The 21,743-nt window shown below is 33.4% G+C and overlaps 6 protein-coding genes across 6 annotated transcripts; 3 read left to right on the forward strand and 3 right to left on the reverse strand.

Annotated features, from left to right (window-relative positions):
* The first annotated feature begins 581 nt into the window (after positions 1-581).
* Positions 582-2,649, forward strand: LOC17885367 (cytochrome P450 708A2). Its single transcript, XM_006292607.1, has 8 exons — positions 582-790; positions 877-1,201; positions 1,285-1,437; positions 1,511-1,759; positions 1,868-1,960; positions 2,049-2,127; positions 2,226-2,332; positions 2,428-2,649. The coding sequence occupies exons 1-8, from the start codon at positions 582-584 to the stop codon at positions 2,647-2,649; spliced, it is 1,437 nt and encodes a 478-aa protein (XP_006292669.1).
* Positions 2,650-7,162: 4,513 nt separating this feature from the next.
* Positions 7,163-9,313, forward strand: LOC17887422 (ABC transporter G family member 19). The gene has a single exon (XM_006292112.1). It carries the CDS (start codon positions 7,163-7,165, stop codon positions 9,311-9,313), a length of 2,151 nt encoding a protein of 716 aa, XP_006292174.1.
* Positions 9,314-12,772: 3,459 nt separating this feature from the next.
* Positions 12,773-13,158, reverse strand: LOC17886623 (defensin-like protein 206). The gene is made up of 2 exons (XM_006292233.2): positions 13,089-13,158; positions 12,773-12,986 (listed from the first exon to the last, which is right to left on the reverse strand). The coding sequence occupies exons 1-2, from the start codon at positions 13,156-13,158 to the stop codon at positions 12,778-12,780; spliced, it is 279 nt and encodes a 92-aa protein (XP_006292295.1). The 3' UTR covers positions 12,773-12,777.
* A 2,660-nt stretch (positions 13,159-15,818) lies between these two features.
* LOC17887219 (defensin-like protein 206) lies at positions 15,819-16,250 on the reverse strand. The gene is made up of 2 exons (XM_006290356.2): positions 16,123-16,250; positions 15,819-16,032 (listed from the first exon to the last, which is right to left on the reverse strand). The coding sequence occupies exons 1-2, from the start codon at positions 16,190-16,192 to the stop codon at positions 15,824-15,826; spliced, it is 279 nt and encodes a 92-aa protein (XP_006290418.1). The 5' UTR covers positions 16,193-16,250; the 3' UTR covers positions 15,819-15,823.
* Positions 16,251-18,976: 2,726 nt separating this feature from the next.
* On the forward strand, positions 18,977-19,579 carry LOC111830734 (defensin-like protein 206). The gene is made up of 2 exons (XM_023783440.1): positions 18,977-19,107; positions 19,210-19,579. The coding sequence occupies exons 1-2, from the start codon at positions 19,038-19,040 to the stop codon at positions 19,416-19,418; spliced, it is 279 nt and encodes a 92-aa protein (XP_023639208.1). The 5' UTR covers positions 18,977-19,037; the 3' UTR covers positions 19,419-19,579.
* A 1,235-nt stretch (positions 19,580-20,814) lies between these two features.
* Positions 20,815-21,151, reverse strand: LOC17884985 (defensin-like protein 206). The gene is made up of 2 exons (XM_006292905.1): positions 21,085-21,151; positions 20,815-21,008 (listed from the first exon to the last, which is right to left on the reverse strand). The coding sequence occupies exons 1-2, from the start codon at positions 21,149-21,151 to the stop codon at positions 20,815-20,817; spliced, it is 261 nt and encodes an 86-aa protein (XP_006292967.1).
* Between the last annotated feature and the right edge of the window lie 592 nt (positions 21,152-21,743).

Here is a 21,743-nt window from a genome sequence, read left to right on the forward strand (position 1 = left end):
AGCTACCAATCTCTAGACACATTTGTACTTATTGGTACGAAATTTCACTAACATATTTATTGATATGACCTTAGAACTTCGTTAATTATCAAGGTGGTGACTTACCTTGTGTATATGTTGGACTTAGCCTGTTGGCCCCTTGGGTTTAATTTCAATTAATTTATGGCCAAAAGTATACTAGACTTAATTTCAGTTAATTTAATTTAAACAAAAGTATACTAGAAATTTCATTTCTTTGAATTCAACAAACTAATTTTAAGAAAATAAGTGTTGGTTTACTTTGATCTCTCATGCATTTTGTAACTTTGTTTGTATGAGAGTTCTACAATTTTTCCGACATCTTCTGTGTTCAAAGGACAATGAATGAAGTTCATCATTATAAATCGAAAGACAATAGTTTTTCATCAATTTTTTTTATGATTTTTATATATGTACTATATAAAATAGTTTAGTTGGTAGGCGATAACTTTTCAATGTATAGTCACATTTTTTTTGTATCTAATAGTGTACAAAAAAAATTATACAGTGGGATACATCATCTATTTAAGACACACGATTTCATTGTTCTAAAGCATAGCAACATGAGTTTGTTTTGGATAATAGGATTGTGGGTTATAGCCTTAGTGGTTTTGAGGATTGGACATTGGTGGTACCGATGGTCCAACCCTAAAACTAATGGCAAGTTACCTCCGGGATCAATGGGTCTTCCCATCATCGGAGAGACATTCGATTTCTTTAAGCCTCATGGATTTTATGAGATCAACCCATATCTCAAGAAAAAGATGTTGAGGTCAGATTTTACTTTCTCTCTATATCTATACACAATTTATATATAGGTTATTTATGTGTGTTGTAAATTTGTAATGAATGTCTTAGGTATGGGCCTTTGTTTCGGAAGAACATTCTTGGAGTAAAAACCATTGTTTCGACGGATAAGGATGTTAACATGGAGATTTTACGACAAGAGAACAAGTCGTTCATTTTAAGTTACCCGGATGGTTTGGCGAAGCCATTGGGAAAAGATAGCTTGTTCTTCAAGATAGGAAACATCCACAAGCACATGAAACAACTAACCCTTCGTCTATTGTCCTCCGAGGGTTTGAAGAGGAAAATATTAAAAGATATGGACCGCGTAACACGAGAGCATCTTCGTTCTAATGCTAGCAAAGGAAGATTCGACGTTAAGGAAGCAGTTTCAAGTGTACACATAGTCTATCTTTTTACCATTTTTCTTAATGTTGGAATTAGTCTCACACTCTTTAGTCTCTTTTTTAATCTTTGTAGTTGATAATAGCCCACTTGACACCAAAGATGATAAGTAATCTCAAACCAGAGACTCAAGAAAAGCATATGGGAAATTTCAAGGCCTTTAGTTTTGATTGGTTTCTAACATCCTATATCATCTCTGCTGGGAGGGGTCTTTACAATACTATTTGGGTGCGTTTGTTTCTTTCTTTTGTTAGCATTCTCGAGAAAGTAACTAAGTAACTAACTATAATGTTCTAAGCAGGCATGTAAAGAAGTAATCCAAGGGATAAGGGATATCTACGCGAGGAGAAGAACATCAAATGAGAAGTACGATGACTTCCTCAACACGGCAATAGAGGAGTTAGAGAAAACAGGAGGATTAGTGAACGAAGCTGCAATTGTAGCCCTCATCTTAACTCTTTCATGTATCACTCAAGATACTACATCTAAGGCCACTTGCTTGGCTGTGAAATTCTTATCGGAAAACCCTAAAGTTCTCGCAGAGTTAAAGGTAATAATGCATATGGATGATGGAGTGATAAGCTAGTAAAATAAATATGAAAGTGATAGTAGTAATGGTTCAAGATCTTTTTGCATGTGTCTATGAAGAATTTGGCAGAAAGAGCATGAGGCAATCCTTGAAAGCAGAGACGACAAAGAAAATGGAGTTACTTGGGAAGAATATAGACACAAGATGACTTTCACCAACATGGTACCTTTAGTTTACTAATATATGGCTAAGACAAAATTTTTATCAGATTAGGTATATACTCACTTGACACTTTATCTACACTTCCTAGGTTATCAATGAGTCCCTTCGGATAACGAATCTGGCTCCTATGATGTTTAGAAAAGCGGTGAAAGATGTCGAAATCAAAGGTAAATAGTACTTAGGTACTCATTTGACACTACGAAAATTGTATATATATTACAAACAAATGATGTTAATACATTTGTGGACATCTTTGTATCAACAGGATACACGATTCCATCAGGTTGGATAGTAATGATTATACCTTCAGTGGTTCATTTCGATCCTGAAATCTATGAAAACCCTTTTGAGTTTAATCCATGGAGGTGGGAGGTATTGCACACTAGCTAACTTTAGTCTACATATTTTATGTTTTATTAGTTGTAACATTTTATATACATTATGTTGATGATAAATCTGGTGTACAGGGGAAAGAGCTGCGGTCAGGGTCGAAAACTTTCATGGTGTTTGGAACTGGAGTTAGGCAGTGCGCTGGTGCAGAGTTTGCTAGGCTTCAGATTTCAATTTTCCTTCATCATCTTGTCACCACTTACAACTTCTCGTTATCCCAAGACTGTGAGGTTGTTCGTGTACCTGGTGCTCATCTTCCCAAAGGCATCTCTATAAACATCTCCAAGTGTGCCAAATAACTTTGAATCAAAGACATTGCCTTATCAATTCACACCATTGGTAAAAATAAATGTGAATTTAATACCTTATGTACTTGTTTGTCCCACACCCTGTGTAAGGATTGTCGTGAAATGTAATAGTTTTTAAAAATATATTGTTATATTGTTATAAAATATATAGTATTAATATTATAAGACCTTTCTATAAAAGAACGTGCTATTATATTTATAGCATGCCATATCTCGTCGTGACTTGTAACTTTGGAGAAGAAGAGACCATGATTAACGGGATAGTCTTACTTGTTTCTTATATATTTTGATGATTAAAATTAAATGATTAATAATGTTAAATGGTAAGAAACGTTTCTTGGTCAAGAGTTAATATTAACCTTAAGAGACGCATACGTGTCAATTTCTTAGTGGTTGAAGAAGAAAAGAAAAAAAAGTGGAGAAAAAGCTTCTTCTTCTCTCTCTCGCATGTCTCTCTCCCCAAAGCTGAACTTGTCATCTTCTACTTCACATTTTTTTTTGTCATCTGATGATATTGATAATACTTGGAAAGATACAACATGAAATACAAACTAAGCCGGCGGAAAACAAAGATATCCCCGGAGTCTAAAGCCCAAACAAGGGAAACTAAGCCGGCGAACAAAGGAAAGTCCCCGGAAACTACAACTAATCAATAGAAACAACTAAAAATACAAAACAAAAGATTGAAAGCCAACAACAAAAGAGATCAACACCAAAAACTAAGAACAAGGCAAACAATAACCAACCGAAGATAAGCACGAGATCTAAGCCACCAACACGATCTTTTCTTTTGAAGTCACTGTGAATGAGAACAATCAATGCTGCCCACGGCCAACCCATCGATAACAACTGCTTCCTCCTATCACAAAGAGAGAAGAACTCTCGAAACCAAGGCTTCATAATCTGGCAAGTAAAGGCCTAAAACAGAACCCCATAAAACACTTCCAAATACGGCGAAGACGACATCGTCAAATAACGCCTAGATAAAAGCCATAAACAAGCAATCCGACATCCTCCAGATTCGGAAACGCAAGAGACAAGGAGCGAAACATAACCACCTCAATGAATTTCGAAAAACTAAACTCATTATCAGAAGTTATCATCACCAGCAACTTCCACCCAAGAGCAGAACGAAAAGAAGCCAAAGAGACAAGAACAAACTTCACACAACAAAGGCCTCTTCTTAGAAAGGAGATGATCTAAAGGGGAAAACCATAAGCTAAAACTAGGCAATAAGGATGAATAGAGGGACAAGGCAATGTGAAGACTGATTACAATACTTACACAAACCAAACCAGCGGCATCAAAACAACATGAAGAACAAGAGCTAGAACTGATCAAGGTTGTGAGAAAATAACAAAACAGTGGCTAACCCGATGATCACAGACCCGGGACCAACCTCACAAGAGCCACAAACCACACAGATCCTAAGTGCTAAACCGCTCCCCCTAACACCCAAAATCACAACCCGTTTAAACTAAAGAGAATCCCAATTGAACGCCATCAACAACATTAAACTAACCCACAAAACTAAAGTAAAGGAAAGGAAAAGAAGAGGGAGACCGAAGCCGGTGCTAAAAGAGCCACCGCACTCCGGTCTCAAGTCTGAGTTTTCTCGGCGGCGGCTAGGGTTACACGAGAGAGAGAGAGAGCGACCTTTGGTTTTTTTTTTCTTTTGTATTGTATATTTGTTGATCTTCTACTTCACATTCATCTCGCTTCTTCCACGTTATTATATACATAATAAAATTATAATTGTAATTTTTATGCAATTACATTGTACATAATTAATATCACATAAATTTTATTTCACGATTCATAATTTATCATTTTCTCAAGGATGATTAAAATTCAAAAGTTAAATTTTTGTTTTAGAAAAATAAGCAATTTATTATGTTTGATTTACAAGAAAGAGCAAATTAATACTAGAGATATTCTCAATTTCTCATATATATTTTAAATTTTAAATTTGTAATAATTAATAAGTTTTATAAAATTACAAATTTTAGTTCATTTCATTTTTGAAGAATTATTTTTTTTTTTTTTTTAAGAACATCAAGTTAAGAGTCTACCATTAAAAATACATAAAAACTAAAATCAAAAATCTAACTCTTAACTTTAAACTTTTCAATTTTATTACTAAATTATTCTTAAGAGAATAGCTTAAGAACTCATCAATAATCATACTCTAAAGCCACATTACTTTCTTTTGTATAAGAATTTGCATGTGTGTGCATGAGACCAACATTATCAGCAAAATCTTAAGGGGTATCTTAAGGCAATATACCCTTAAGAAAACATCTTGCACAAGATACCCTTTAAAATCTTGTTGATAATGATGCTTGAGGTCGCCACATACATATATGACTACACTGTGAACACTGAACAATATATTAAAACATGTTTAAATTACCGTAATGTGACAAGTTGGTTATGACATATATCACAACAATGACATGTGATGTATCTACTTCAAGACATCGATTTGACAGTTCTGAAACGTTCAAATAATTGGTCAGGAATTCTTACAAGTTACAAGTTTTGAAAATAATATTTGTTGAAAATAATTAGAGTATGTAATGTAATTATGAACGGATCCACCATACATAATAAATTCCGTTGTGAATTATCATTTAGCTTTGCAAACTCATGGACGGATCTACCATCCAGAGCCGTGCACACATAGGAGGAAAAAAAGCAGCCGCTTCTGCCATCAGACTTTTAAAAAAATTCAAGGGCATATATTTAATAGTGGCATATAGTTTATTCTAAGTAAAAAATTTATAAATATAAAAAGATGTGATTATCAATTATATCTTACAACGTTGGTACTCAAATGTGAAGAGAATGTGGAAAACAATATGGGCTCATTTTTTACACTTTAGTTTTAAACATGGGTTTATAATATGTTAATCATTTCTTTACAAGATTAATCACACATATACGATTAACTAAATAATACGACTGCATTCCTTTCTTTATAATAAAAAACAAAAATAGTTAGAATTACAAATAGATATTTGCCAGCTTTACTATACAGTGGCTAACTTTTTCTTCAACATTTTTCATCAAATTGTTTATGTCAAAGTTTCATGTTAAACTTAATTATGTTTTATTTTGCTATTTCGATTTACTCTGTTTTCGTTAAATATTTTTCGTATTTCTAGAATTGCAAGTAATCATCGTGTTTTGTAACATTATTATTTTAAAAGCTTGGTTAACAATTTTGTGTAGAGAAAGAAAAATAATATGTTTAAGACCTTATATTTTGTTTTATTTTTTATTTATATGATAAATATGTTAATTTGTGTAAACACTTTTTTTATGTGTAAACTAAATTTTTTTTTGCTTCTGATACTTATTAAGCTTCGCACGGCTCTGCTACCATCCACGATAATTATGGACGGATCCACCATCTACGATAAGTTTCACCCACCATAAATAAAAGTATTTCATATTCACCAAGAAAAGAAGTAAGAGTATTTCATTCTTCAAAAAAAATCTTCTAATTAAATGAGTATTTTTAAAAATAAAATACAAGGAATATGAGAGATCATCTATCTTTAAGAAGACATATATTTTAGGCCATTATTTCTCTTCTTTTACAAAAAAAAAAAAAAAAAAAAAAAAAATCCGATAACATAGAAATGTTTGAACATTGATGGGCCAAAGTATTGTCCACGAATGTGATTGAAGTAATTGGGCCATTTATAATCGGTTCTATCGTCTTTAAAGCCCCATTGTGATCTACCCAATAATTCAGCTTATGCCGTGTGTGATAAGAAAATATTTTCCCATATGTATCATTGTTTTGTTTGCATATTAACAATTTATTTCTCTTTCTATAATTTATTCAGTCTTACGTTTTATTCTGTAGAAACTAGAATAATAGTTCATACTAGTTAAACAACTTCTTAAAACTATCATTACTAGTTATAATATTTACTAAATCCATCCTCTTGTAAAACACACACAATATTTTTTAGTTTAGTTAAAATACAAAAACCAATAACCCCCACTTTAAACATGTTTTTATATAGAAACATACATATTATATAGCTTTGAACAAAACTTTTGTAGTTGACGTACTCCCAATAGAAACTTAAGTTGGAGAATCCAAATTGCATTTTCCTTCAAGCCTTATATCACAAATTCATTAACCACGTAAATCACGATTCTAGTTCCTCAATACATTTATGTCGAAAACGAAACTACACATGAAATCATCTTTTCTAAGATATGATGATGCTCAGTGTCGGAGTTCTTTAAACCACACACGTCAAGCTATTATCTTCGTGGCTCCTTCATGTTTCACACACAAATCATTTTTTTTTTTGTCTTTTTGTATATAAAATAAGTTTATACCATTTATAGTTTTATCTATAAATACTCAACGTATACAAACAAGTTACACACATCATTAGAAAAAAGACAGTACTAGGATCAGAGCTGTATGATCCCTTACATAAACTAAACTTATCACTCTAGCTCTAAAAACATCACGATGCCACGTGTTGTTTTCTCGGAGAACAATGATATATGTCCTGTCGGATCACCTTCCCTCGCCGAGTTGTTAAAAGACTGCGATAGTTTCCGGAAGGAAGATTTTGGCAACCGAGCCGGAAGCGAAGATCCTGCTCATTACACGATAGATGTCGAAGCCTTACACGTAGAACCAGTACCGTTCGTCTTAGCCTTTAACAATCTTGAATATGATGTCACACTTCGCCGAGGGATTGGTTTCTCACGAAAAAGCTCTGTGAAAAAGACTCTACTCGCTGATGTTTCCGGTGAGGTTTGTGACGGCGAGGTTCTTGCCGTTCTTGGTGCAAGCGGAGCAGGGAAGTCCACTTTGATCGACGCGTTAGCAGGGAGGGTTGCGGAGACGAGCTTGAGAGGCTCAGTAACACTTAACGGAGAGAAGATTTTGCAATCTCGGTTGTTGAAAGTGATATCAGCGTATGTGATGCAAGATGATCTTCTTTTCCCAATGCTTACCGTTAAAGAAACCCTAGTTTTCGCTTCGGAGTTTCGTCTCCCAAGAACCTTGTCCAAATCCAAGAAGATGGAACGTGTTGAAACCCTAATTGACCAATTAGGGCTCAGAAACGCGGTGGATACTGTGATCGGAGATGAAGGACACCGTGGAGTCTCTGGTGGAGAGAGACGCCGTGTTTCAATAGGGATCGATATTATCCATGATCCGATCGTTTTGTTTCTTGACGAACCTACGTCGGGGCTGGACTCAACCAACGCTTTTATGGTGGTGCAAGTTCTTAAACGAATAGCTAGGAGTGGGAGTATTGTGATTATGTCGATCCATCAACCTAGTGCTCGTATTATAGATTTGCTTGATCGTCTTATCCTCTTGTCTCGCGGCAAGAATGTGTTCAATGGATCTCCAACGAGTCTACCTCAATTCTTCAATGAGTTTGGTTATCCCATCCCTGAGAAAGAGAACATCACGGAGTTCGCACTTGATTTGATTCGACAACTCGAAGGATCCAATGAAGGAACCAAAGAGTTAGTAGAATTCAACGAAAAGTGGCAGCAGGACAAGCTCAAACTCAGCCAATCCGCTCGGGCCACCCCACAAACCACGTCTCACCCAGGCTTATCTTTAAAAGAATCAATCAATGCAAGTGTTTCAAGAGGTAAACTAGTCTCAGGCTCATCTGGAGTCAATCCCATTTCCATGGAAACAATATCTTCATATGCGAATCCATTATTTTTTGAGACAATCATCTTAGCCAAACGGTACATGAAAAACTGGATCCGGATGCCTGAGCTCATCGGAACACGGATCGCTACCGTCATGGTGACTGCTATTCTCTTAGCCACCATGTATTGGAAGCTAGACAACACTCCAAGAAGTGCAGAAGAGAGATTGACATTATTCGCGTTCGTCGTGCCAACAATGTTCTACTTGTCTCTAGACAATGTCCCAGTTTTTATTCAAGAACGATACATTTTCTTGAGAGAGACAACGCGCAACGCGTACAGAACATCTTCTTACGTCATATCTCACTCTCTTGTGTCCTTGCCTCAGCTCATTCCCCATTCCTTTGTATTTGCGTCGATCACATTCTGGACTATTGGGTTAAGCGGCGGGTTAGAAGGTTTCTTCTTCTATTCTCTCATAATCTATGCCTCATTTTGGTCAGGAGCCTCTCTCGTTACCTTCATATCTGGCGTTGTTCCCAATATCATGATAAGTTACATGGTCATTATCTCCTATGTCGCCTATTGTTTACTGTTGAGTGGGTTCTACGTCAACAGAGATAGGATACCAATCTATTGGATATGGTTTCATTACATTTCACCGCTCAAGTATCCGTACGAGGCTGTCTTAATCAACGAGTTTGATGACCCGTTACGTTGTTTTGTTAAAGGAGTCCAAGTATTCGACGGTACTCTTCTCGGAGGTGAGTCTTATTCCAGGAAGATTAAGCTCCTTGAAACTCTTAGTAGATCTTTGAGAAATAATATAACGGAGTCCACATGCTTAAGGACAGGGCCTAACTTACTTACACAACAAGGTATCACTCAATTAAGCAAATGGGATTGCTTGTGGATCACGGTAGCTTCAGGTTTCCTCTTTAGGATCTTGTTTTACTTCGCCTTGCTGTTTGGGAGCAGAAATAAAAGAACATGAATTTAATATTCCCCCTCAAACATTTGTGTGTATTAGCTTCTAAGTATAAGCTTATCGTTATTGTAAGTTTGTATTCAAGTTGTAACTTTATGTAATCGTTTCATCATATATATAGTATCTTTCTGGAATATTTCAAAATAAAAAGATATTTTCTTTAAAATCCAAATTATCGATTGAAACAAATGGAACACAAAAGTGCTTACATATGAAAACCACAAAATTGGTATATTTTACCATTTCTTTATGGGATCATTTTACCAAATCCATAATACCTATTATATTAAAAGAGAAGTACACAAGGGATTCGGGTCGGGTTTTTTTTTGAATTCTGGGTTATTTTTACAATTGAATACTTGCTATAATTTCAATATAAATTTCAATAGAGGTTTTTCAAATAAATATATCGCACATTTAATTGTTTTCTATAACAATGCCTAATCTTGTGCTAACCAATATTATCAATATTAGAAACAGAATATTCTATGCATACAAAAAGATTGAATAACATATTGTCAACATACGTCGCTAAACATACATATACTAGATAGCTAATTCTAAAATTTACACATATGAAAAGTTTATCTTAAAACATTGTTAAAATAGGTTTTTGTAATAAAAATTCAAAAACACACACACATATATGACAATGCTTTAAATGTTAATAGTTTACACACAAATATATCTTCTCTTTTTATATAATGTATTTATATTAAAAGAAAAATGCGAGACTTTTCCCCCGCTCTGTAGCGCGGGTCACCATCTAGTTGAATCCATTATAAAGTGAGCACTATTGAGTATGCATGCCTTAAAATTTTGAATAAGGATGATGTACTATGTAGTTTTAGATTGAATGGTCAGATGATTTTGTGACTTTTCTTGGAGTCCAAATAAAACGATCCATCTTACTCAACTTACTATACAGTCGGTAGAAACATGATTTTTTTAATGTGGTGGACTTTTCTGATGTTTGACTGGTAACAAAACCTGGTCGTCCGATATATTAACTTCTAAGAGTTTGCCATTTCTTACTTTTCAAATATACTATAGTACCGATGGAACATTAGAAATACACACAATAATTGGTGTTAACTAAACACATTTCAATCGCTTAGACTTTAGAGATGATGACACTTTATGAAGAGAGATAGCTAATTGTCATATCATATATATAAAATATAATATTATGCATGCATGCACACGTCATTTATATCAGTATACTCCATCAAATTAATTCTAATATACATGCATACATCAATACTAATATAGTTTTTAGTTTTGTCAAAATTACCTGTCAAAAGTGTAACCCGAGCTAACTAGTATATATATGTGTATTAATTATAGACAGAAAAATGAATAATTTATAATTGTGTGTATTATTATAACATGATTTTTTTTAATTTAAAATGAAAAAAAAATTGCTTTGTAAATTACAAAGTAAAAATTTTGGTAGAAAATAGACAAAGCAAATTTGACTAATCAATGGAAAGAAAAAATCAAAGTTTCTGTACATAATTAATTAATATCGAACCACTTAAATAGACAACTAAATTTAAAGCATTGAAAATAAGAATTAAGTTGGAGCCACTAAACCCTAAATGTGTACTTCAAAAGAAAATAACACTAAAGAAATGTATGTTATGTTATAAATGTTATAAAGTCTCATGACTGGTGGATCCACATATACATTCAATATAGCCTCCACTCCACGCAACTGCCTCTACCATTAATTTTGCTAGAAGTCTATTTTAATCACAAGCCTCTTCATTTAACATGTGCTCTTTACACATCTTCCTCTGCATCACACATGTATTTTCTCCTCCTTCAGCTACCCACTTGTGCTTATCACATAACCAATTTTTGAAAGCCAACTCATATTTTGGAAGAATAATATTATTCATAGAGACAGTAAAGAGCAACTAAATAGGGTATATTAACTTTAGTGAAGAGTGACCATCTCATTTTTTGTTGTGGGATAACCTTTAGTGATATGGGGTCAGCATCAAACTGGACTACAAGACTAACTTAGGCTCGGAATTGCAACTAATTTGGTTTAGATGCTACATGAAAACATAAGCAAACTATGTATAGAAATTGTAAAATAGTCAATCCAAATCTTAAAAAAAGAAATTAAATTCTAGAAAATTATTTAAAATGTAATATTAGTGCTATTTTTGGACATTTGTGGAGTGTATGCTATAATTGTCCATAAAACATTTTTGGTGCTATTTGAGGGTATTTTTCAAAAATACATCCGTATAGGTATCGGCTGTTTTTTTTTACCGATATATATTCCCTTAGGCTCAACTATAGTTGAAACTTCTGGAACAAAGATTCTTGAAAAAATTATACAGAAAACTGGAAGTGTGGTCATGGACCGACACCAATCCTGTTTTAGTGTTTTGCTCCAAATTGCTCTAAAATGCTCCAATATATCCTAAATCGTGCTCGTACCTACGATACCTCCAAAAAATACTCAACGAGTTTTAAAATAACTTTTAAATTTCGTACACGATCGAACAATATCCTAACCAAACGTACATGAGCCAGTTCCATTCAAAGGCATTTTTGTCTAAATATTTCAAAGTGGCTAATTAGTGAAAGGTGCTTCTGAGTTCTGACTTTGTTAAAAACGTATCCAATGGTTGTATTACCCATAAATACAATATGGTTTTGTTAATTAATTCTTCGGGCACAAGCTAACAACGTTTGCAATTTTGAATCTAGAAAGCTTAAAAGTTCAAAGAAGCATTTAAAAAAAAACAAAAATTAATTAATATCTCAAAGGAAGACGAAGGAGATGAGAAAAAAACGTGAATCTTGTACAACTTTACTAATGGCTTCTAATCAAGCAAATTGGTACGTACTCGGATTCATGCGTCGTTCATGGCTACAAGCAACAACGAATCAGGTCGTGTTTTAGTCCAAAAGGTCTAAGTCCATCATTATTCATAGTCTTTTAACAAATCTTAGCTCTATGATTTGTTAAGAGATGTCGCTTATATAAGAAGTTTTCTTAACAAATTTTGTTAAGAGACTATGGATAATGATGCTTAATCTCTTATGTCCCTTACGTCTAGGGCTTTTCCGGTTTGAGTTTTATACCGTTCTAGAAGAATTTGGTGAGTTAACTCCACTATGATATTAATGTCCAAGTTTTGACCTCTTAACTTTATCTTTCTCTCTATATATCTGTCTCTCTTTAGAAACCGATATTCGAATATTACGCGGAAATGGAATGATGAACAGAAGAAATACACAACGAGTTTATTATATACCATGACAAAAATAAAAGTTCGCAGAACATGAGATTACATTCGAGAGGGGGGCAAGCAAAGATAAGCTTTGCCCTTGCTGTTTTATTTGGAAGCAAAATAAACTTGAACACAAACACACACAAATGTCATGTCCTCACACAGAATGGAAACAAAATTCACACTTGATACTTATATGATAATAAGGCTATTTCAAGCCTTTTTGTAGCAGTGGCAGTGAAGGTCAGTTCCCTCAATAACCGCCCAGCAGACTGGAGGAGAACCGAATAAGCCTATGCAACAAGTACAACAATTAGCATTTGTGGTTCCGTGAGCACTCGGGCACTCTCCAAGGAACACACGTGAAGCGGCCGTAGTACATCCACCAGCACCACATGATTGAGCGTTGGTCTTAAGGATTCCTAGATGTTGACATATTCATCAGAACAAGATAATTAAGAGAAAACTGCAAAGTACAATACATAAATGAGATCATAACTTTGTAAGAGTAATATTAATTATACCAGTTGATGCCATCAGAAGAACAACCAAGAGAACAGTGAAGCTGAAGGAGTTGATGAGGTTCTTTGCCATTTCTCTTCTTCTTTGCTTTGCCTTAACTTAAAACTTGTTCTTTTTGTTTTTGTTTTCGATAAACTTAAGACTTTTGATGATTGTAATTTGTAAGTGCATGTGGTTATCTATTTATACTCAAAATTTTGTAACTATGTTTTCTTTTTGTTTGATCAGTTCTCTCTTCTTTCTGATTTTCCCCAAGTTCATAATGTCGCCACAGTTACGCATGGCCGTCTTTGTTATCCTCTTTTTTTAATCATGCGCGCGCGGTCATCTCTGTATAAATCTTTTTCTTTTATATTTATTTTTCTTTAGTTTGAAATAACTTTTGTTAAAAATTGATATAGTTGTTGTTTTAGAATGACCAAGCAGGAATCTTTGCAATTTTGTAATCCAATAATGATAATGTACCTTCGTTAGTTCATTAGTTAAGTTTAGGGTTTCAAATACAACTCAGAATCATGGCGACATATCTCCTAACTACTAGTCTATATATAATAAAGATATTGGAAGGAAAAAATAATAATATGTGAGAGTATTATTCTCTCTCTCTATATATATATATATATATCTCCTAACTACTATGTTTTGTGTATTTATAAATATATATGTACGTATATATATATATATATATGAGAGTATTATTCTATATATAGTTTGTCGTACACATCATATAATTAACAAAAAAAAATTAACGCATGGTATACTGTATATTTGATATGTCTTATATTAGTTATGTTAAAAAATAATAAATAAGGATACTTAAAAAAAATATTCATTAATATAAATTTAAACTTGTTTTGTCATATAAACAACTAGTTATGTAAGTATTTAAATCAAACTTCATTAGTCTTGAAATTATTTGCAGATTTCTTATTAAAACCAATTTAAATGATTTATTGACACGCACAAATCATGGCGACATTATGAACTTGTTTAGATATGCGAAATATTTCTATAATAACGGTCCCAAGAACAAACACCTATATAAGCGAGACTATTATTATAATAACTTAAAAGTTGTTTTTTTGAATTTGTTTTTGTGGTAATTTTTCATGTTAATATTTTTATAACTATATTTTGTGAAGATATAAAACTATGATTTTCCTACATTTTATTTGCTTTCATTTTTATTATTGGGAATTACAATATAACCCACATGACTAAGAAAAATATGTTGTGATTTTTATTTTTAAACGGATATTTATTACTCAATTTATAAAGAGAAAAACATGTATTCAATGTTCCACCGGAATCATCTTCTTGAGCTCAAAAGGTTTGAAGTGGATGCTAAGACAGCCAAAGCGTCTGCTGAAATGTTTTCACTTCGTGCTACTTTAACCACTTCAAAATTACAGAACCTCTGAACAAATTAGTATGCTTCCATTCAATAGTTTTTGGCTTCGTACTCGCCATTAAACAGATAACACGACGAGCTAGGAATCACAGTATGCGACAATTTTCTGAGCTCAAATACCAAATTGCCAACCATAACCGTACAATCAAGGCTTTCGTATTTTGTTTTGTTCTTGGATTCGGGAAACAATAGCCAGAATGATTGCTCTATAATATAATTTCCATGAAACATGAAGTCATGTACACCCAAAGAGAACAAAAATTCTTACGAATAATACAAGCAAATTTCTAGCAATATAGTATAGGTTCTATCAATTTATATTTTATATTCTGATTTCTTGTTAATTATTGTTTTCGAGTGATTCAAATTTTTCGTGTTCCGCAAAGATACTTGAGGGATCCGACACCCACACATGTTTAAGGCAAAATGGATTAAACTACAAGAAAAAACACATTTCAGGACAGTTTCATAGCACCTGAAGTTTTGCATCCATTGCATTAAATTTATAGAACTTGAACTCCATGGAAATCTAAAAGATTCAAGATTCACGTCAAAGTAGAAGGAAGTTGATCCGATCAGTCAATTATTGCTTAGACCCGATTGAAGCAAGCTCGTCCAATATCGGTCACAAGGAGTGTGACTAATGGCAAGCCATCTAATGAGACCCGTCACAAAAAACATAACTGATGTGTTGCCTTCATTAGGGACAGGCCACAAGCCATGTGACCGGTCAGAAGCCCTTCGTCCTTTGCACTTCACAAACCGACTTCTTGCACCTCAAGGCCTATAAATACATGATGTGTTTATTAATTATTTCACCTTAAATACCACACAAAAAGTGCAAGTTCTTGACAAACATGGTTTTTTTTTTAATTGTGAAACACTCTAAAATTTCTATGATTCCTTGTGGTACAAGCTTCCTCTCATTGTTTGTCTTTCTGTCGGAAAGTTATATTAGTGTCGTTTACGTATTATTTGAATCTTATGTTTTTTTTATCTCTTCGTCCGCCACAAACTAAATACGTTTGCGATTTTGATTCAATAAATCTTAGAAGCTCAAAGCATTATCCACTTTGATCTTAATGTCCAATATTTTGGTCGTAAAACACACAATAGACGAACACAAATACACAAACGAGATTGATACATATGAAATTGCACAGAACATGAGATTACATTTGACAGGAGCAACAAATGATAATCTTTGCCCTTAATGTTTTATTTGGAAGCAAAAGAAAGTTGAACACAAACACACACAAATGTCTTGTCCTCAGACCAAATTGAAACAAAAGCCACACTTGGTATTTATATGAGGATGAGGTTATTTCAAGCCTTTTTGTAGCAGTGGCAGTGAAGGTCAGTTCCCTCAATAACCGCCCAGCAAACTGGAGGAGAACCGAATAAGCCTATGCAACAAGTACAACAATTAGCATTTGTGGTTCCGTGGGCACTCGGGCACTCGCCGAGGAACACACGTGAAGCGGCCGTAGTACATCCACCCGCACCACATGATTGAGCGTTGCTCTTAAGGATTCCTAGATGTTGACATATTCATCAGAACAAGATAAATAAAAGACAAGTGCAACTACAATACATAAATGAGATCATAACTTTTATAATTATACCAGTTGAAGCCATCAGAAGAACAACCAAGAGAATAGTGAAGCTGAAGGAGTTGATGAGGTTCTTTGCCATTTCTCGTCTTCTTTGCTTTGCCTTAACTTAAAACTTGTTCTTTTTGTTTTTTTTTTGGATAAACTTTAGACTTTTGATGATTTTAATTTGTAGGTGCATGTGGTTATCTATTTATACTCAAAATTTTGTAACTCTGTTATATTTGTTTGATCACTTCTCTTGTCATTCTGATTTTCCCAAGTTCATAATGTCGCCACAATTACGCATGGCCGTCTTTGTTATCCTCTTTTTTTTAATCATGCACCTGTCTTAAAGAAGTCAACTAAAAGGCATGCCATCTTTGTACACATTGTTTTTTTTTATGTTCAGGTTTCTTTAGATTTATTAAAGAAATAACTATTTTTAATCATTTATTTAGTTGTTGTCGTAGACAAAGTAAGCCAATTTTGTAATCCGATAATGATAATGATTTGCATTCGTTAGTCCATTAATTAAGTTTAGGCCTAGGGTTTCAGGTTCAACTCAGAAATCATGGCGACACTATCTCCTAACTACTACTATATAAATGCGAGAGTATTATTGTAATAAGTTTTCTTGTAAATGAGCCAAATTAAATGTTTTTTCGTACGCATCATATAAGATTTAACTAGGAATGAACCTGTACTATACCGTGTATTTGATATGTCATATTGGTAATATTAAAAAAAAGAAATGAAGATTGATTCTCTGTCAAATTGTTAGATTAATGATATTTTAATATTTTTCTTATTAATATCAGTTCAAATTTTTCTTTCATATAAGAACAATTGTCGAGTTTATGTAAGTATTTATATCAAACTTCACCGGTTTTAAGATCATTTGTAGTTTCTTATTAAAACCAAATTAGATGATATATCACACAAAAATCATGGCGACATTATGAACTTGTTTAGTTTAGATGCGCAAAATATTTCTATAATAACGCTCTGTAATACACGCCAACTATATACGCGAGAATATTATTATAATAACTTTTTCGGAAATAAGCCAACATGAAAGAATCTTTTTGATTATTTTTTTTTGGTTTTCTGGTATCATATGTGGTTTTGTATTCACCTTTGCACTGACTAACAAGCTGGAAATCATAGTATGCGACAAGTTCCTAAGCTCAAATACCGATGGCCAACCATAACCTTACAATCAAAGCTTCGTATTTGGCTTTCTTGTTGGATGTGGGAAACAATAGCCGAAATTATTGCTCTATAATTTCCATATAATATGAAGTCATGTACATCCAAACTGAAACAAAATTTTTACGATTTTTTTTTTAATAATCAAAGAGGTTCTGGGCCGAAACATATACATCCCCTCAGACCCGAAACCAAAACATGTTATATGGTCTCGTCCCAACCGCTAATCGAACCGGCGACCTCTAAACTTTTGCCAAAGATCTTTACCAATTGAGCTATTAGAACTTGGTAAAAATTCTTACGATTAATACAAGCAAATTAATTTCTAGCAATATAATTTCTCACAATTCATATTTTATTTTCAGATTTCTTGTTAATTATTGTTTTCGAGGGATCCAATCTCTCTTTTTCCACTAGAATATTTGAGTGTGGGATCTGACATCCACACATGTTTAAGGAAAAATGGACCAAACGACAAGAAAAAGTGAAAAACACATTTCAGGACAATTTCGAAGCACCTGAACTTTTGCATCCGTTGGAAATCTTCACTTGCGTTAAATTTAGAGAACTTGAACTCTATCGAGATCTTCACGTCGAAGTAGAAGCAAGTTGATCTGATCAGCCAAGATTCACAAAATGTGCAAGTTCTTGACAAACATGATTGTTTTTTTTTATTGTGAAACACTCTAAAATTTATATGATTCCTCGTGGTACAAGCTTCCTCTCACTGTTTTCACAATACGTCTCAATTCTAAATCGATAAAAAAAATTTATCATGGGACGGGGTCACATGGTGGTATAAAAATTTGGTGGTTAGTTATATAAATTTATAATATCACAATTTCATTGCTACAACACAAATAAATGATCATTTAATTATTTTGTTTATTCAATATTAGAATGTTAAACAAGTCTAATTAAGCAAATCTAATAAATTGTTGTATCTAAACTTATTAAAATAACACAAACGGGGTATATGATGAAACATGTTTGAAAGTGAATCGAGATTAACCAAACTTATCATTACTCAAACGATTGAGTTCGGATAAAATTTTCATTTTTATTATTCTTTAACATCACCAATATCAAACATATCGAATTAAATTGATTTAATTAATATTGTGTGAAACAAAATTTGTGAAATCCTAGTTAACTCTTATATAAATGTAATGTATATCATTTAATTTGGCTCATTTTCAGAGAAGTTATTATAATAATACTCTCGCACATATAGGAGGAGTTAGGAGATAGTGTCGCCATAATTGTTACGTTGTAGCTGAAACCCTAAAGTTAAACTAATGACGGCAAATCGTTATCATTTTGGGTTAAAGAATTGCCAAGATTCCTGCTTACTCTGTCTATGACAACAACAATATCAATTTTATACAATAGTTATTTCAAACTTAAGAAAATAAAATAAAAATAAGAAACAATTTATACATAGATAACTTCCAATTGTTGACCAAAAAAAGAAAAAAACTTCCAATTTTTAAAGACAAGTGCCAATTTTTAAAAAGGAGTAAATTAAATATGGCAGTGCATCATTGTGGCGACATTATGAACTTTGGAAAATAAGAATTACGAGAGAAGTGACTAAACGTAACAAAGTTGTAAAAATTTGAATATAAATATAGAACAACACATACGAATTCAAATCATCAAAGTTTGAAGTTAATCCAAAAGAAAAACAATAAGAACAAGTTTCAGCGAAGTTCAAAGCAAAGAAGTAAGAAGAAATGGCAAAGAACCTCATCAACTCCATCAACTTCACTGTTCTCTTGGTTGTTCTTCTGATGGCTTCAACTGGTATAATTAATATTACTCTTACAAAGTTATGATCTCATTTATGTATTGTACTTTGCACTTGTCTCTTAATTATCTTGTTCTGATGAGTATGTCAACATTTAGGAATCCTTAAGAGCAACGCTCAATCATGTGGTGCGGGTGGATGTACTACGGCCGCTTCACGTGTGTTCCTCGGAGAGTGCCCGAGTGCTCACGGAACCACAAATGCTAATTGTTGTACTTGTTGCATTGGCTTATTCGGTTCTCCTCCAGTTTGCTGGGCGGTTATTGAGGGAACTGACCTTCACTGCCACTGCTACAAAAAGGCTTGAAATAACCTCATCATCATATAAGTACCAAGTGTGACTTTTGTTTCCATTCTGTGTGAGGACATGACATTGGTGTGTGTTTATGTTCAAGTTTCTTTTGCTTTAAAATAAAACATTAAGGGCAAAGCTTATCATTGCTTGCTCTCAAATGCCATCTCATGTTCTGTATAATATACTTGTTTTTTTTCTCTATAATGACTGGCGCAGATACAACGGTTCTCAAAACGCTATGATATCGTTAGATAGCGTTATTCAGATGCTAGGCAAATCCATTTTTCTTGTAGTGTCGATTAGCGAATGGTAATTAATAGTGTTATCTGTGGAGGGAATGTAGAGACTAGGAGAACATCTTGTTCATAACAGAGACCACACAAAGAGATTGCTGAATAGTTCGATGTTTTATTAGCAAAGATACTTGACCTTTAGATAGTCAAGACCAAATAACTCAGTCTTACAACAACTTGAAACAGAAATTGCACGAAACAAACTCAAAACAAACCGAGAAACCCGTTCTACTAATTGACTCCTAAGAAGTCGGAACTTATGGACTAAGAGAATTGACTAAATTGAACCCAACACATCTTTATATCAGCTGTCCCTACTCCACTTAAGTCTGTTCAATACTTACTCAGGATGCTTAGCGACCACTTCACGGCAGAACTAGACTTTATTTACTTATTCACAGGCCCTTCTAATTCACTACTTCTCACTTGTTTGTGTTGATGTATATGCTTAAGCTTGTAATCCACATTCTATGGCGAAAACGAAATAAGAGTGTTTGAAACTGACGGACTCACCGAACTGTGAAGTAGGTTTGCGCTTTTGGTTCTAATATCACAGCCGTTAACTTCTGTTTTTTTTTTGTAATCATTCTCTACACCTGTTAAATTTATTTGACTTTCTTGTTGCATTTTTTGTACAATATTTGTACTTTTGTGAATAAATTTTACATTTATAAAAAAGAAAATAAAAATGCCGTGATTTGAACCGTATCCGTAATCCACCTTAAGTTTGTGAAGATGAAGGATCTTAATAAACACAACGAAAGGCTGCAAAGTGCACATATAATGTTGTATAATTTTTGAATCTAGCTAACAAAACAGGCAACGAGTTTCCTAAAGAAGGAATAAGCTTTGCTTTCTGTTTTGATCAATAAAATCATATTTATTGAGACAAAATATAAAACTTGAAAAGTTTGCGGGGATGAAATGAGGAACATGAACAAACCAAATTTAGAAATGAGAACAAAACAAGAGTACACACACAACATCAATTTATTTTGCAGTAAGGGGTAAAAAGTAGTGATAAACTTTTCCCTTGTTGCTTTATTTGGAAACAAAAGAAACTTGAAAAATCAAACGTAAACACACATTGCAAAAACAACGAAAACATGCACCGGTCACTCTTTTTTGGATCTTTGGTAGCAATGGCAGTGTTGTTCGCTTCCCTCAACAACCCCTTTACATACTTTTTGACCCGGGTATGTGCTTCTGCAACATTCAGTGCAATCAAGATTCGTACCAAGGAATGGGTCTGGACCGCACTCGTCTAAGAACGTGAAGCATCGTGGTTCAGCATTGCTCTTAATGATTTCTGCATGTTAACATATCATCATTAGTACAAGATAAGTAAAAAAGAACGAATAGTAGAGAAAGTACAAATTTATTACCAGTGGTAGCCATGAAGAAGACAATCAAGAGAACAGTGAAGCTAACTGAGTTTATGTTCTTTGCCATATCTTTTGCTTTTTCTTGAACTATAAATGTTGGTGAGACATTTCATATGTGTGCTGATATCTATTTATAGTTAAAAATTCGTAACTTTGTTAGCATTGTTTAAGCTTACCTTTCAGAGATTTTCCCAAGTTCATAATGTCGCCATAATTGTGCATTGTTGTTGTGATCTTATATGAAAATAAAATATGCACTTGACTTAGAATTTTTTTTTTTTTTTTGTGACTTTGACTTAGATAAATTATTACCAAAAGGAAGCTTGTTGTCTTCGTCATCGTTGTAACTTGTAACCACGACTATACATATATATACTAGTCTTAGACCCGTACTTCGTACGGAGAAAAACAATATAAACTCAAAAAAATTAACATGAGCGATTATTTACACCACGTAATTAACTTTCATGTTTTTGTTTTATTTACAGACTTTCAATTTTTGTAGTTGTTTTTACTTGATCATACACATCTTATTTAGTTTTCTATAATCTTGAATAATAAGATTTATAATATAGCTTTTAAATTATGTATAATATGAAAAAGTTATAACTGTACTTATATACAGTTGAAGAAGAATTAAACTGTTTGTACGTAAGGAA

This window comes from Capsella rubella, unplaced genomic scaffold (genome assembly GCF_000375325.1).
Source record: "Capsella rubella cultivar Monte Gargano unplaced genomic scaffold, Caprub1_0 scaffold_5, whole genome shotgun sequence".
Taxonomy (NCBI): Eukaryota; Viridiplantae; Streptophyta; class Magnoliopsida; order Brassicales; family Brassicaceae; genus Capsella; species Capsella rubella.

Bases quoted from the DNA above. Each gene is read 5' to 3' on its own strand.
- LOC111830734 (XM_023783440.1), top strand. From the start codon at position 19,038: ATGGCAAAGAACCTCATCAACTCCATCAACTTCACTGTTCTCTTGGTT. The intron at 19,108-19,209 runs GTATAATTAATA...GTCAACATTTAG, and splicing joins TCTTCTGATGGCTTCAACTG to GAATCCTTAAGAGCAACGCT.
- LOC17887422 (XM_006292112.1), top strand. From the start codon at position 7,163: ATGCCACGTGTTGTTTTCTCGGAGAACAATGATATATGTCCTGTCGGA.
- LOC17887219 (XM_006290356.2), bottom strand. From the start codon at position 16,192: ATGGCAAAGAACCTCATCAACTCCTTCAGCTTCACTATTCTCTTGGTT. The intron at 16,033-16,122 runs GTATAATTATAA...GTCAACATCTAG, and splicing joins TCTTCTGATGGCTTCAACTG to GAATCCTTAAGAGCAACGCT.
- LOC17884985 (XM_006292905.1), bottom strand. From the start codon at position 21,151: ATGGCAAAGAACATAAACTCAGTTAGCTTCACTGTTCTCTTGATTGTC. The intron at 21,009-21,084 runs GTAATAAATTTG...GTTAACATGCAG, and splicing joins CTTCTTCATGGCTACCACTG to AAATCATTAAGAGCAATGCT.
- LOC17886623 (XM_006292233.2), bottom strand. From the start codon at position 13,158: ATGGCAAAGAACCTCATCAACTCCTTCAGCTTCACTGTTCTCTTGGTT. The intron at 12,987-13,088 runs GTATAATTAATA...GTCAACATCTAG, and splicing joins TCTTCTGATGGCATCAACTG to GAATCCTTAAGACCAACGCT.
- LOC17885367 (XM_006292607.1), top strand. From the start codon at position 582: ATGAGTTTGTTTTGGATAATAGGATTGTGGGTTATAGCCTTAGTGGTT. The intron at 1,202-1,284 runs GTACACATAGTC...TAATCTTTGTAG, and splicing joins TTAAGGAAGCAGTTTCAAGT to TTGATAATAGCCCACTTGAC. The intron at 2,333-2,427 runs GTATTGCACACT...TCTGGTGTACAG, and splicing joins TTAATCCATGGAGGTGGGAG to GGGAAAGAGCTGCGGTCAGG.